Genomic DNA, 15,466 nt, shown 5'->3' on the forward strand with positions numbered 1-15,466 from the left:
ATTTAACTCGATTAAAACGATAGCCACGTATCGCTTGTTTTGTTTCGCCTTGTCTGAAATCAATTTTTAGTTTTAGTAAATTTTTACCCAAAGGCAATATATTTTAATCAGTAAAAACAAAGTGATGTAATAATGAGAAAAACCTAATCAATGATTTACCATACATTGATCAAAAGCGCAAAGTAATATCGGCCAACGGATATCGAAGAAGAACCTTTTCTTATCTTCTCTCTTTTTAAATGAATGTGAACAAGCGCCAAAAGATACCTACTACGAAATGCCACCAGCTCGAGGAATTACAAAGGAATCGAATAAATTCGTCAGCAGAGTACAATTGTCATGTCTATGCGTTGGACACGCTCCCGCCGGAAGTTCTAGAGATGGTTCTCCAACTGTTACCTTTTCACGACCTTGCCACTTCTGTGCGTTTGGTTTCCAGGTGACTTGTCCAAGTACCACTATTTTTCTCTTTAGTCATTAATCCAAACTAAAATGCAACATATAAAATATTAAACGTCAATGAACATACAAAAGCAGAAGCAGCTATAAATGTTTCAAAATTATAACGGATTAACGCCATTCTTCGTGAATTTTTTTATTTTGTTATTGATATAATTTGTTCTTTCACTTACCTTCAAAATTGCATCAGAATTACTTACAGAATAATTTGTGTGACCAATAAAAATTTCCTTCTCAAAGTTTCCAACTAAACTATTAAATACACGAAATCATTTTCTTCTCTATCAGACACTGTTCAACGACAGCAGCGATAGTTTTAAATAGCGGCTTTCTCACGGCTGGCGCGAGAATCGAAAATCTTCTAAAGCGCATTCAAAACGCTACGAAATACGCGAAAACAGAGAGCGAATTGTTCAACTGCAGTAAAGCCTTGAACGCTCTCGAGCTAGTCAAGGCGCAGTACAAAATGCTACGAGCTGTCACGTGGAGGTACACGCATCCACCTACAAAACATCAGAAGTTTCCAAGGCTTTGCTTCTACGCGGGCAGCCTGCTCGACAATTTAAACGAACTTCTCGGACGAATTGCAAAGTATCATCCGTCTATCGTCGATTCTCGTACAGCGGATTCGAGTGTTGCGTCTTTCACAGGCATCTGCAAACGGTTCATGAACTTTTTCGAGAAAATCTCTGAGCGCAGAGTGAACAGGTGAATTGCTACGTAAAAAGAGTGAGATAATTAATGAACAGTAGTAATGCGATGAAACATCCGTTATAAGAACTAAAAGATGCTAATAGAAAACATGATATTCGCATAACGGATGTTCAGATAAAAGAAGTTTTGTTATAAATGATCTTTAAATATCCAAGGAATAATTTGTATGGATTAAAATTTCTATGTGAAAATAATACCAATAGATCAGCCCTGATTTCCGGGTGTAAGGTCGTAGACGTTCTAGACTGCCTTATAGAAGGTCGACAACTATTATCCTTCAAAGTGTCGTCCAACGGCAAACGTTCCGGAGGAATTGTCAGTATGAGGCTAAAATATACAATGAAACGTGCTTGGTTTACCTGCCTAGAAGTTTCCAAAAATGCAGATGAGAACTCCTGGAGAGATGAACAACGTTTCATGTATCTGCGATTACGACGTCTAGTGGGTAGCGTGAACGAGCACCTCTTTGAGAATATGCATTACGAGCACGAACTACTTTTACAGGTGATATTTCATGAGCGCTGCAAAGAAATAATGAATGGGATAAAGCATAACCCTCGATAAACAATTCTTTCCACCCTAGATCTCTTTCACGCTTCCGTTAAGACCTCCGCCTGCATCCACTTACTCAGGATACGGTGAATACGGCGGGCGTTTCTTTTATTATGGAAATATGAACAAGTACGCGTATGAAAATAAATTTATGCATACGGTTAGCACGGCGCACTTGACAGTCGAAATCGAGCAACAAGTCCAGAGGCCACCGTCGTTCGATCTAGTAATCGATATCGAACTAAAGTGCACGCCGGAATTAGCGCCGCTCGCAGTCAAATCGAACTTAAGATTCGATGAGTTCGAAACTTACGAAATGAAAACGTGCAGAAACCAACAACTCTATCTACGAATGGACGTCACATGTCCAGCGTCAACAGCTAACAGGCTACCTGGTAATTTCGTATGGGAATTACGAAGCTCACGATGTATGCGTAAAAATTCGTGAACTATCGCGATTTGTACACTAAATATTACACTACGAAGTACACATTGTAAGTATATACACAAATATGTGCGTTTTGCTCGTACACACATATACATATATATATATATATATACATTGAGATTATACACACTTATACGTCTTATATTAATTTTTAACGTATTAGCTACATATAATATACATATATAGATAACATATTTATTAGTAGGCATTCGTAGAAGGATAATAAAATAGTCTAAATGTGTATCAACGGTAACGAGTAATATTTGTATGAACATATTGTACAGGTAGCGAGGAATTACGAAGATCAGTTCCGAGTGTATGCATTTTTATTTATACTATTTATATACTTGTTATCAAAATCAATTTCTAATGGACACTTCGGCAAAGTTCTCGTCCTCGTTATTGTCTTCCGTTTGCAACGACCACGTCATATTGTTCATCTTTCTAGCGCGATTCTCTAACAAACCATACGCGAATTGATTTAAAAGTACTCCCTTGGGTAGTGCAACACCTTGAAATCTGTATAGATACTCTTTCTCCGGAACTTTGTGAACAGCAGCAATTGTACAGCGTCCTATCAACGAGCTGTTTCCTATCATAGGTCCTTTACTAATGTCCACATGGTCTCCGATCCTATACAATGTAATCTTATTATTATTAGACTTTGCTATATTTGGTATCTGTTCTGTTTTAATTGGATTGTCCTGAAACATATCAAGCGCAATAGTTTCTGTGGTATCTATCCTTTCTATAGGCAATTCTTTGTTCACAAATTTTATGTACTGAGCAGATAATGCACGCATTTCTTGATCTGTAGGTTTCCAATCATCTAATTCAAGATGCACATCATATATAAAACTGCCAGATTTTATCATAGGTATTGGGAAGCTGTGCAAATGAACTTTTACATCTGGTTTGAATGCTACATCTATAACAGCGCCAAGAATGAAGGAACAAGTCCTCCAGAAGGCTGTGTTCACTACTTTGTTTTCTGGACTGAGCAAACTTAAAAGTTTTAGTTCACATTGCGATGTTAAAGGTCTATTCATATCCCATGGTAATCCATCGACTAAAGCAAGAGCCGAAACCTTGGTAACACCCTCAGAAATATGTTTTGCACAATCTGTAGGAGTCGATAGACCTTTATTCATTACAAGTGTTATCTCCTCTATAGGGGATTTATACTTGACATCTATCTTTTCAATTCTTCCCACATTGTTTTGTTTGCTTTTTTCCTCTTCAAACAACAAGTTTCTTTTCTCCTTTGCTTCAGCTTTTGATAGTACACTTTTATATCGTGATTGTATACTTGGTGTTAGACACAAAATTTTACACCTAAAATATATACGAAACGTTAATATTGATTAACGCTTAATAACAATAACTTGTAGTAATATTAATAGAAATTAAAATTAAGATATTAATAAAATGTTAATAATTAGTTCCAAGATTTGAAATGACAACAAATATTAATCGTGTTCATACTTAAATTCTAACATTTGTTTAATATTATCAACACCGGTTATGAAGTAGGTTATGTACGCACCGCTGAAACATGTTGAAATCTATACGTGATAAAAGTTTCACACAGACAACTTATGCTTTAGGAACCTCAAAGTCGTGTATACCTTTAGGATTACGTTTTTAATTTGTACTCCTTAACTAACGATTTAGAAATCATTTAAACAACGAGGCCAACGTTTCATAGCTGAAAAGGTAGAAATGCTAAATAACACATTAAAATTACAATAAATAATCCTACATACTTCCTAAGAAGAATTCTGAATTACTAAATTCTCAGACATGAACAAATTAGTTACACTTAATAATATAAACTTCGTAGACACACTATAAATTACCTAAATTTCGAGAGCTTAGTTGTAAATAAAGCACATGACGTTCTATTACCCTTTCAACGATTATTTGTGTCAGGAATATTTAGCTTACGCTAAATCCATCGTGATATGGAAATAATTGTGGTCCTTCAATACATGTGACAATCACTTCACTTAAACTAATAATAATCACTTTTTCTCTCGAAGAATTTGTAATAACAATTTTTCTTGTGTTCGCGGCAAAAGGCAGATATACATGAGGATCATATAAAGCGCACTAACTCAACCTGTGTAAATATTTTTTTCCCAATTTATTCTAGAATACGATTATGTCACTAGAACGAATACAAATATCACTAGCGTTGATTACAAACACACATTATAATTTAATGTAATTATGTTTCACAAATTATGTTTCATTCGAAAAAGGGTTAAGCGAACATTCTTCCCCTTCCATTTAGAAAACTATTAACACCTTTTTGCTACAAAGTAACAAAGGAATTTATTACATAACAATTAGGCAATCGATCATACAATGTGTGTAGGTACACACAACACTAGTTTTCATATGTAAACTTGCTAAATTTTATGCCCTAGTCACACATATTACATTGCGATCGTCAGTGAACGTCACAAAACAATTTATTATACAGTAGATGATTAAATGACAATATACATCATTTTGCTTGTCTAACGATTGAGTTGTATCATGGTTGCGTCACGATGTTGATGTTCTGTCCAACCTGTGGCAATGTGCTTCGTGTAGAAGAAGCTCTAGCTGGATTGCGTTTCGCGTGTAACACGTGCCCTTACATATTCAATATCGCGAGAAAAGTGAGCAGTCGTACGTATCCAAAATTGAAGGAAGTCGACGATGTGCTAGGTGGAAGCGCCGCTTGGGAAAACGTCGACTCAACGGAAGAACGGTGCCCAAAGTGTTCCCATCCGCGAGCGTATTTCATGCAGATTCAGACCAGGTCTGCTGACGAGCCTATGACAACATTTTACAAATGTTGCAATCCCCAATGTGGTCACAACTGGCGCGATTAAAGGTAGTTTAAAACAATAAGCATAACTTAAGCAGAAGCAAAAATGTTTTTGTGTTGTCTAAGAGTTTTGTGTTATTCTAAATTAACAAGTTCTCTATTTTTAAAACAGTTTCATTCCTTATTCAAAGGAAATAGATCTATCGTAAGCGTAAAACATTTAGGCCCGATGACTGCTTTCTTGGATGGAGTTTCAGAAGAAATAAAACTGTTGCAAGACTCTAGTAAACATTGGGTCTGTAAAGGACGGCGTAGTGTGGCAGTAGCTGCTACGTTGTTGCAGCAGAATGAAATTGTAGCAATACCAACAGATACAGTATACGGCCTTGTTGGACTTGCGTCAAGCAACAGTTCCATTCAGAAACTTTATGAAATTAAAAATCGCAGTGATGACAAACCATTATCCATTTCTGTCAGTTCAGTGAACAATGTACAACATTATGGCGTTGTCGACCATTTACCACGCAAGTTGCTAACAACATTATTACCTGGACCGTTTACGCTTATTTTAAAAAGAACACCGGCTTTAAATCCAGCTCTGAATCCCAACCATGATACTGTAGGCATTAGAGTTCCAAATTTTAAATTCATAAATTGCGTCTCTGAAATTGTTGGCCCTTTAGCATTAACAAGCGCTAATGTGAGTAATGAACCAAGTTGCTTGTATGCTAGAGAATTTAAACATTTATGGCCTGAATTGGGTGCAATATTTCATGATAGCTTCAAAGTTAGCCATTCTTCTAAAAAACACAGAAAGGGATCTACAATTGTTGATTTAACAGAACCAAATTATTACAAAATTGTACGCCCTGGAATTGGGCTTAAAGGACTTCTTCTATATTTAGGAATGAATGGATTGAAACCACGAAGTGATTATTAACCAATTAAAGACCAATATTCTGTTAAGTCTGGAAATATTATCTTCATGCAATATGGGTCTTTAATAGATTAATGTTACCTACATTTCAGTACTTAAATACGACTTATATTTTTAATATTGATGAAGTATTGTAACAGAATGAACTTATAATATAAGTATTATAGTTCGTAAGTAGGAAATAAATTAATTTATAGTAAAGCCAATATTTTCTTTCTTATCCTTACTGTACAAACAACATCAATAACAAATATGCTTTTACATCTCAAATACTTTAATAAAGTATCTTTTTTATTCGCATAATTATTGGTGTGTACAAAGAATTCTTGATCAAGAATTCTAATTCCTTATAAATAAGCCCACAACTCGTGTGGCAATATATTAACAAACATTAAGCAATATTTTGTTCATATCCTGAGATACTATTCTGATTAAATGTGTTTAATAATTCGTCAACGAGTATAACCTCACTCTTTTAGTTATCTTAATAATATGTTGTATTGTCTCCATGACAAGATACATATCACATAATATTATTGTAAGGGTAATATCATGTCACTTAGAATGCTGTAACATAAATGTTAAACGTAATCAAGTGACATAAAACAAAATTAAGTTCTGTCTTTAAGCTAAATAAATATTTTAATTCGTTTTTTAAAGCACTAGGTTCCATTAATGAACTAACAAAGTGGCAAATCAGTCAAGACGATAACATTTTAAGATGTTCTGCATGTTATCATCCATGCAGTCTGTATATATCTTAAAATGCATGATTATTACATTTTGTTGTAAAGTATATTTACATTCGAGATTTTTAGTAAATTTGATGACCATTCGCATGGGTCATTTGATAAAAATGATCGATAAAATGCATTCGAACAAGATGACTAAATCGATACTACCACAACAGAACGCAAATGCACGCATGATTGTATTTTTGCGATGTTCTATACTTACGTATATATTCTCATTACGGTTACAATTTTATTCCGTTAAAGCAATAACTTAGGCTCGTTTAATTACCCACGTATACGGCATCCTCCGCATTTACGAACAAAAATCAATTGAAATTATTAGAGACGCGTACTAAATGTTCATTTACGTTCAACGTATTCGTACTCCTATCTTAAACTAAATACACATTTGAAGGGCACTGATTATTTCAGAAGAAAAATTTTTTAACTTCTTTTTCTCAAGGAAGTATTATAGAATATTTTTATCGTTCGTACTCTATGAAATGAAGTATTAAAATACTGTTTTACAAAAGAAACAGTACAGAGAATTTTCTCGAATTGTTAATAAAGTTTCTATCCATTTCATAAAAATTGTTGACTTGCTGACAAATCGCACCATAGAAAAAGCGGCACGAATTATTTTACGGATGTTCGAAAACATTTTCCGTCAAGCAACTAACCGCTATTGAAGTAAACAGCAAAATATTAGCAATTTTATCTTCTCCACAATTTTTATAAAACAGACTGGAACATCATCAACACTTTATATATAGTTTAGACCTCGTTCCTAACCTTTCCTTTTCCTCGAATACAGTTTTTTTATAAAAGTTTCAAATGTAAACAGAGTACATACATCGAAAATGATGTATTATATCCATATGTGTATTATTTGCTGTAGTAAGTATTATTTCATTCTCTCGGTGTTTTTATCACAATACTGCGTTGTAATTACCGTGAGTTCACTCGTTCTAAGTAAACTCGTCCATATAAGATTGGTGTATGTATACTTTTGATAAATAATTATTAAAATAGTAATCGTATAATAAATAATTAATACAACTATATGCATACATACGAACCTGTGCACAAATGTGTGATGAGCATACTCATGCAACTAGCTTTCACTCTAATATGATCCATTTCAATTCTCTAAATATGTTTTACTATCATTATCTGGCATAAAAATGTTTAAAACAGGACTTTTTAGTTATACACATATCCACACATACATAGCTCACAATTTTACGCGTCTACGCTATTAATATGTTTAACATAATGCGAATATAATCATTCACATTTAAGTTCTTTTCCTTTCATTTATTTATTGTTTTTGTTTAACCCTAAGTCGTAAATATATCCTTTTTTTTACTCGTAACGTAAGTCAGTCTAATCTTCTTTCGTAGAAAACATTCCTGGAGGATTTTTCTTACCCTCGCTTCTAAATATTCCTACCAGGCTGCTCCTTAATCTGGCGTAGATCTCTTTGCGAACGGTAGCAGTGAATTTTGTCACTAGGCAACCGATCGCCGCTATGGCGAATATTAAATTGTAGAACAATACTAGTTTAAAGTTACCGAGCCATTCAATACGTCCAAAATCACCGAGTAGATCGAAATTTGTCATGCCTGAAACATATTTTATCGATAGATTTTTCTATCTAGTTTTTCGATTATCAGCGTGTGAACTCACCTAATATTCGAGATAACAATGGCAACGCTGAGCTGAGTACGAGAAGAAGGGCGCAATTCGCGATGAGATGAGTAAGTGGCGTAGAATGGAGCCGTGGTCGAAATCTTCTTACGCCCGGAAGCGTGTACAAGCCTATCGCGCTCGTAGCAGCTAGGTACAAAATTACAGCTACTTCTATTGTTGCTCCAATAGGGCCTAGCTTCGACAGTGAGCTGATGCCGAGAGTGAATTGCTGTAAAGTTGATATTCCTTTAGCAATTTATTAAGCTAATGTGGAACAAAAATTGCTTTGCTCCACCTTGTTGTTAATAACTATATTACAAAACATTTATATACAAAAATACTTCTGCAAACATAATTAAAGAAATATAACGTTAATAAATATTTACTTCATCCCCCAATGTATTAACAATAAATTTTTATACTAACCCTTGTACTCAATGGTAGCGCCTTAATACCGATAAGCAACTCTAGCGTGTTTTGAACCGCCAATAGAGCCGTGGCAGTGGAAAGTATAAGTAGCGCTAACATGGCCAGAGGGTAGAGCAAAGTGCGTCGAACCCACCAGGTTCGCCTTTGCTGATCCAAAATGTTCCTCCGTTTTTGAATATCTTCTAATCGCTCTGTCAAACCACGCTGCAGAGCACCGTTCCTCAAGCACATTAAGCTCGGACTCGCGTTAAGTAGCTCGTCTTCCTCGAGCATTGAACCGCACGTTGATATCGACATAGGCACTGGCGAAACGTATGACTTTCCCGTTGTTTTCGCGTGTTGTAGTCTATGTATATAATAACACGTTTTCTTATAACGTGATTGATGGAGGATTCAGATGGATTTGCGGATGGTGGGAATAGTAATAACCGATAGCTGACCTTCTACGAATACAATCCTCCTCTAGTCTGTACGCGAAGAATTCTTCGTCTAAGTTTTTTAGGAACTGTGGTTTTACAAGAAACGAACCAACCACGCCGAATAATTGTACAAATCCCATTGGTGTACATACTGTAAAAAGTGATTCATGTTTTGTTTCATTAATAAGAAAAAATTCTTTAAAATATGCAAATAAATTTTGATTTACGATATTTTTTATAATTAACCTTGACTCGCACTTACGCAATAACATAACAACTCCAACAAACGAAACGCATGAGTAAAGAAAAGGTAAATAGTAACTCGATAAGTCTGAAACATAAAATGTATAGTGATGCATGATCTTTGTATATCTATGTTATCGCAGATTTCATAAATGTCGATACGCTTACTGAGCAACGTGTGAAGACTGGATTTTTGATAATCTATAAGTGCTGATAAGACATATGTCATTCCTAGTACGAGTGTTCCCAATAGGCAAAGAACTGTAACAGTTTCGTAAACTCTGGCCATCACACCCTGCAATCGAAGAATCATAATTTTTAATAAAAATAGAACAAATTATAAAAGCTTAAACCACTCCGATGAGCTTATCGATCTTACGTTTCTATAGCCGACGAACCCCTCGGACTCAGTAAACAAGTACGCGAACGGTAGAAACACGAAGAGGGATAAATTTGAAAAGAGGAACACATGATTCCAGAGACCTATTTGTTAAAAAAAAAGAATGAAAAATTATTATCTTATTCGCATTAATTCTTGTATTGTAAGATTATTACTTTTTCCGCTTCTAGTACAGTCATATTAAATTTAAATAGACGAACTCAATTTTTATGAAAGATATATGTACCTTGTATTAACGAGCTATTGAGCCACTTGACATAATAGCTGTTCGGATACAAAATGAGCACTTCGTTGCTCGCGATCGAAACCGGAAGTAGTAAGGTCGCTCCGACGGAAACCGCCAGAGCAACGGTACACAACCAGAGGCTGATCCTATAGACCGTCGCTTCATCTTCGTCTACAGAAAAGTAATCTTCGCGGTCTCTTCGCCGAAACTTCGCGATTAACGCGTAGCTTGAAACGTAGAGAACCAAGAATAAGAGGAAGAATATCTGAAAACGATCATAAAACACTTTTTCTTTACAGTTCTATAGTGCTAGCTGTACAATAGGTCAATTAAAGAAGTAGCACAGCTAGAATCTATTACAGTTATTTAGTGATTTCTTAGTCACATTTTTAAATGGTAAAAATTGTGCCATTAACTTATTGCTATATAGAGAATTTTTTCTGGTAGATTTGATGTCACGCCATAAAGTTATTGAAGTGTAATCCTCCATATCATTATTGTAATAAGATAGCCACTTCTCAAGGGGTCATAGATATAAAACAGTATTCGAGATTACATTACTACTGAGGGCAGCGGTAATAACTATGTGTGCAAACCATGTGGATCTTCGTACACGTTATTCTATACTTATCGAGTGTGTACATACAACGTACATTTTGTTGCATATACATGTAAAGAGATCAAAGATTTAGCTTCAAAAATTATTGGTCGTTCACGTCGCAATGTACCGATTTTTAAATTTCGCATAATATTAAGACCCTTTACATTCAGTTATATCGTCCTTATCTACCCGTATGCATATATTTATTTATTGATACGTCGAACAGAATTAGAACTAGAGTAATTGCAAGACATAATGTTGCAATGGTAGATATAGTTCATAATGATAGCTTCTGTCGTTATAAGTTCAAAACTTAATGTCAAAGGCAGAATATTTTAGATTAGTCGCAAGTATAGTCTATCTATAAGATGATACATTATAGCAAATACTGCGGTGTACGTGATACCGAGACCTGTGCTAAAGACGAAGGAGTAAGGACAGAGAACTAATACTACAAGGTGTAAACGTAAATAGTATAAAAGAATGACCTTCAGCGACAGTATGTAGTTACATTTGTAATGTTATTATGAAGTTACGTATGCGTCTTGGCATAGTTATTCACACATTTTGCCAACGTTTTACCGCCTAGTACACGAGGATTTGGAGATCAGTTGCAGCTGTACAAGTGTCACTTGTGACGAAGTGTTACGTTACACGTGGACATCATAACGTGACGTAAATTTAACTTCAACAATGCATTTAAAGACTACTTGAACTTTATGACCGATAAGTTGTTAAAATCTCAACGTAATTCTTCACCAGGGGGCCACAGCTCTACATTTTAAAAATCCCTACGGTTGCAATCATTTTGTTGCGTTGCACACGCAATTACTTGGAAGTAGAAATCGATCGCTTCAACAACATAACAGACCACTGGATTACCATATTTCCCATTTTTACAATACATAAAGCTATTTATTACTAATGACTATACGATTATTCACGTACATGTTTTTGGTTAACACACGTATCATGAATGTCAGAACCTTGTGCCGATTGCGTTGGAAGAATGCTGGTAAAGAACTGCTAACGCACGAGGTTATTGTCCACTTCCAAGAATAATAAAACCGTTTTCTCATTTATATTTTGATACGTAAGTCGACATTTATTTACCAGATCTTATTTTTATCTTCTCCGGTTTATTCGCATACATTGCCAACGGTGTAAACATCCACTTCGGACTCGAGCCCCGCTGCACTACATACAAAATGGAAACTGGACTTCTTTAAAGTTGTTATCCAAGCGAAAACGAATGAAACTGTTCGCGTTTATAACAAACAATATTTCATACATGAATAATTGAAAAATCAGGAAAAATGGATACACGCGAAATGTGCAAACTAAAATTATACATGCAGATGATACTATAATTGCATGTCTTAATCGGTTCTGTGGTCGACAGTTTATATGCATGAATTCCAAAGTTGAGGAAAATAATTGATCGCAAGTGCAAATAAGAATGGTAATACAAAAAACATTTCAAACTGTACTCATAATCTAATATGAATAATAATGCATTTGACAATAGTACATTCATTTCAGCTTAATAATAATTAAACGATAATGTCGCCAACTCATTCGATCGCTAACTATCTAGGTTTATCAATATTTATTAATAACGTTACTGCCAACGGTACTTCTGGTTCTTCGTCCAATATTCATGAAGAAGATACAAACAGTACGATAAGAATGAACAGTGTAACCGATTTATCGTAACAGAATAAAAACAACTGATAGTATCTAAAGTTAGTATTTAAACAATTATAAACTGGTTTTCAATTTGCATTAGTTTTAAAAAATAATATCAGATGTCAAAAGGTTCATAAGATACGAATACTTCCAACACGATTAATTAAATAATTTCTGATTATTCAATTTGCCTGTATATGCAATACAGGCAATGCTAGCTATTAAATTTAGTTTAAAGTATACCCATTAATAAATGACACGCTTGGCTCGTAATTTTAGTTGCCTACGTAAAATGCGTCATAGCAACATCAAATTGCACGTACGATAGTTCATTAGGTTCAATTTAAATCGCATATAAATAGTTGAAATTAAAAGAAAAAATTACAGCGTTCCGCTGCGGTTACACATATGCGTTTGACCCAGCATATTTTTAGCTTTTCTAAACCAAGAACGTCCCCGGGGACATGTTCACATAAAAAGTGTTTCTATCTATGGCGCGAAACTCGCCATTAAACCTAGCTTCTTTTGTCGCCACTATTTGTCCACCTATTAAGAATGGCGGGACATACTTTCAAGAATGTTTCGGATTCGTATATGCATAGGTATACCTGGTTTGGGAATACAGTTAGTCAATAGAAAGTATCGAGCGGCAAGAAAATTGCAACAGCTTTGTTCGAGGACTCTAAATCAGGGATCGTTGAAATGGCTGGAAGATGCTGCACTAGCGGCCAGCAACCGCTTTTTGTGACCGGTCAAGGTGGAAGGAAAAACCGGTCAGGAATCAGAAATAATGTGTGGTCAATGACACGATGTGAAAGTATTGAGAAAGTATATTGCAAAGACCGTGTTTCCAACACGATCCCATTGCGTATCTAATACCGATGGCTATCCAATTAAGTGCAATAAACAAAGAGCATATAATAATAAAGCAGAGATGCACTTGGAATCGTACGGGCTACGGTAAATATTTATACAGAGATGAAACCTCTCAACACAATCATAAGACGTTTGTCATGACAATGTGCACGTAACATTGTTAAGGATTTATCGCAATCGATTAAAAAGACTTCTATCTATACTTTATCAATATGTGTGTATATATATATATATATATATACGTAAATCGAACAGAGTGATCTTTTGAGTAGATTCGCATATTAATATCTTATCGACTCTTGGCGCTAGTTCTAACTTTTATTTTTCATGTAAGAATTGATAAATAAACATGTCTAAACGTCGGCTACCCGTATACGATGACGAGTAGGATGCTACGTAAGTAGTATCGGACAATTTAATATTTGTGTAACCGTAACTGGATATAGTTTGACATTAGAAGTGATCAAATAAAACAAACGGTACTTGACGATATATCTTGTCTATTTAGTATATAATGTTAATAATAATAACCAACATGGTAATATTTATTTTCAAGTATCCAATATGTTAAAGATGCATAGTTGGCATATGTAATTCTGTATTAAGAAATTATTACGTTCAGTTTTGCACTTTTGTTTTCGCATAAGGGAAAGACATCTTCACTGTTGTAAACAAAGAATGTAGATGTATGTATATATAGAAATCATTGTTCTCCTTCTCGTTTTATATGTTCATGTACTTACGTGTACACGGATTACTCTTAATGTCAACAAGGAAAAAGAACAGTCGTAACATATTGCATTCGTTCAATCGATTTGTCATATATTCTTTCAGTCCCGAAAACAATTTTTAACGATAAATTAATATTATCTTACATTATACGAATAAAACATACATAGATGAAAAGTACTTGAACGTCGATCGCACTGCTTCGTGTATTGTAATTTTATCTTACTTTATACATAATACATACATACCACGTGTCACCATAAAATAAAACAAAAAATTGTACTCGGCTCGATGGTACAAAAGTTAGGTTAAGAGCATCAGATCGCTTATCGCTTGTAACGAAAAGTCGAAAAAAGACTTGTGCGTGAAGAGATTAAACGCAATACTAAAAAATACTTAATTAATCGCGAAGGTACGTGGCGGTTGCCCATTGCAGGAGCGTCGCAAGGAATTTCGAGATCCTCCATGTAAATTGGTAGTCAATAAACAAAGGGCTGGTTACGAGTAAAAACATTCCATTCTTTACTTACAATATTCTCTCGGACTGTATTATGAAACAGTTGTTCCCTGAGGTCCGCTTCATCTTCCATCTTCACCTATTTGTCAGTGAATTTCTTTGGGTTGAACGTACCGTCAGCGACATTTTCTTATATCGATAATCTCGCGTAACACACCATGCCTAGACTTTCCACGACCGACGTATCTCGTCCCGTGGTAGAAGCTTTCGCTTTCCGCGATTATAGACGAGAAATTCTGACTGCCATCTTCCGTTGCCTTTTGTATCCGACAAAAGTTCCGACAAAAATTTTGACTACCTACCGTCATCTATGACTAGTAGCCTACTAAATACGTACGGGACATCGTTTCTGATTTAACGTCAACCCGCCATCTATATATATGCCGCCCATTTTACGCGCGTTCTACGCGACAGCAACGACATCACTGATTGCTACACGAGTGTTTGTTGTGGTGGAGAATTCAAAGAGAGATTCTATAAATCAAAAGAAGTCGAAAATCAAGGGTAACAAAATTACGTTTGGTGGAAAATCTTCATTTTCGAGAAAAACCATTTAAAAAATTTCTTGTTCGTTCTTGTATCGTGCGATGTAAGTACTTACTTTTACCATTGGTAAACTGTACTTCTTGGAATTCAAATTTTTCTATAAATGCAATTTTCTCTTTACTTTTGTTTTATTTTGACGTTGTAGAATTATGTTAAGTTTGTAAATAATGGTTAACTGAATGTACTTTAAGTAAATTTCGTAGCTTATTTTAAACAAATAAATTGTGCAAGATGACATTATACTAAATTCTACATTAAATTTGTACTTGTTTGTGAAGGCTGATGGTGTATGAGTCGGTACCAGTCACGTGACATAAAAATACATCGGTAGCAGGTCTATCCTAACCTCATCGATGATAGAGGTCAGTACAGCAACGACACTTACCGACTGCTTTCCGAGTGCGTCGTATTCGTCTTGATTTCAAATTTACACA

At 35.0% G+C, this 15,466-nt stretch overlaps 5 protein-coding genes across 5 annotated transcripts; 3 read left to right on the plus strand and 2 right to left on the minus strand.

Annotated features, from left to right (window-relative positions):
* The first annotated feature begins 163 nt into the window (after positions 1-163).
* On the plus strand, positions 164-2,322 carry LOC143429660 (uncharacterized). The gene is made up of 4 exons (XM_076905338.1): positions 164-439; positions 748-1,167; positions 1,377-1,677; positions 1,757-2,322. Exons 1-4 carry the CDS (start codon positions 240-242, stop codon positions 2,171-2,173), a joined length of 1,338 nt encoding a protein of 445 aa, XP_076761453.1. The 5' UTR covers positions 164-239; the 3' UTR covers positions 2,174-2,322.
* Positions 2,323-2,442: 120 nt separating this feature from the next.
* Positions 2,443-4,253, minus strand: Mrpl39 (mitochondrial ribosomal protein L39). Its single transcript, XM_076905337.1, has 4 exons — positions 4,033-4,253; positions 3,720-3,881; positions 2,489-3,508; positions 2,443-2,457 (listed from the first exon to the last, which is right to left on the minus strand). The coding sequence occupies exons 2-3, from the start codon at positions 3,728-3,730 to the stop codon at positions 2,533-2,535; spliced, it is 987 nt and encodes a 328-aa protein (XP_076761452.1). The 5' UTR covers positions 3,731-3,881; positions 4,033-4,253; the 3' UTR covers positions 2,443-2,457; positions 2,489-2,532.
* A 392-nt stretch (positions 4,254-4,645) lies between these two features.
* Positions 4,646-5,304, plus strand: Polr3k (RNA polymerase III subunit K). Its single transcript, XM_076906018.1, has 2 exons — positions 4,646-5,060; positions 5,167-5,304. The coding sequence occupies exon 1, from the start codon at positions 4,732-4,734 to the stop codon at positions 5,056-5,058; it is 327 nt and encodes a 108-aa protein (XP_076762133.1). The 5' UTR covers positions 4,646-4,731; the 3' UTR covers positions 5,059-5,060; positions 5,167-5,304.
* Tcs1 (Threonyl-carbamoyl synthesis 1) lies at positions 5,101-5,934 on the plus strand. The gene has a single exon (XM_076905306.1). The coding sequence runs from the start codon at positions 5,101-5,103 to the stop codon at positions 5,932-5,934; it is 834 nt and encodes a 277-aa protein (XP_076761421.1).
* A 1,040-nt stretch (positions 5,935-6,974) lies between these two features.
* On the minus strand, positions 6,975-14,640 carry Lili (LMBR1-like protein lilipod). The gene is made up of 9 exons (XM_076906017.1): positions 14,500-14,640; positions 10,075-10,339; positions 9,828-9,931; positions 9,617-9,743; positions 9,468-9,536; positions 9,227-9,356; positions 8,784-9,132; positions 8,355-8,586; positions 6,975-8,290 (listed from the first exon to the last, which is right to left on the minus strand). The coding sequence occupies exons 1-9, from the start codon at positions 14,557-14,559 to the stop codon at positions 8,052-8,054; spliced, it is 1,575 nt and encodes a 524-aa protein (XP_076762132.1). The 5' UTR covers positions 14,560-14,640; the 3' UTR covers positions 6,975-8,051.
* Between the last annotated feature and the right edge of the window lie 826 nt (positions 14,641-15,466).

This window comes from Xylocopa sonorina, chromosome 12 (genome assembly GCF_050948175.1).
Source record: "Xylocopa sonorina isolate GNS202 chromosome 12, iyXylSono1_principal, whole genome shotgun sequence".
NCBI classification, from domain to species: domain Eukaryota; kingdom Metazoa; phylum Arthropoda; class Insecta; order Hymenoptera; family Apidae; genus Xylocopa; species Xylocopa sonorina.

What these genes read in the sequence shown, in the direction of transcription:
- LOC143429660 (XM_076905338.1), top strand. Translation starts at nt 240, where the DNA reads ATGAATGTGAACAAGCGCCAAAAGATACCTACTACGAAATGCCACCAG. An exon ending in TCTGAGCGCAGAGTGAACAG is followed by an intron (nt 1,168 to 1,376) that starts GTGAATTGCTAC and finishes TAATACCAATAG; the next exon opens with ATCAGCCCTGATTTCCGGGT. An exon ending in AGCACGAACTACTTTTACAG is followed by an intron (nt 1,678 to 1,756) that starts GTGATATTTCAT and finishes TTTCCACCCTAG; the next exon opens with ATCTCTTTCACGCTTCCGTT.
- Polr3k (XM_076906018.1), top strand. Translation starts at nt 4,732, where the DNA reads ATGTTGATGTTCTGTCCAACCTGTGGCAATGTGCTTCGTGTAGAAGAA.
- Tcs1 (XM_076905306.1), top strand. Translation starts at nt 5,101, where the DNA reads ATGTTTTTGTGTTGTCTAAGAGTTTTGTGTTATTCTAAATTAACAAGT.
- Lili (XM_076906017.1), bottom strand. Translation starts at nt 14,559, where the DNA reads ATGGAAGATGAAGCGGACCTCAGGGAACAACTGTTTCATAATACAGTC. An exon ending in GGTTCGTCGGCTATAGAAAC is followed by an intron (nt 9,744 to 9,827) that starts GTAAGATCGATA and finishes CTTCGATTGCAG; the next exon opens with GGTGTGATGGCCAGAGTTTA. An exon ending in ATTGTTATCTCGAATATTAG is followed by an intron (nt 8,291 to 8,354) that starts GTGAGTTCACAC and finishes AATATGTTTCAG; the next exon opens with GCATGACAAATTTCGATCTA.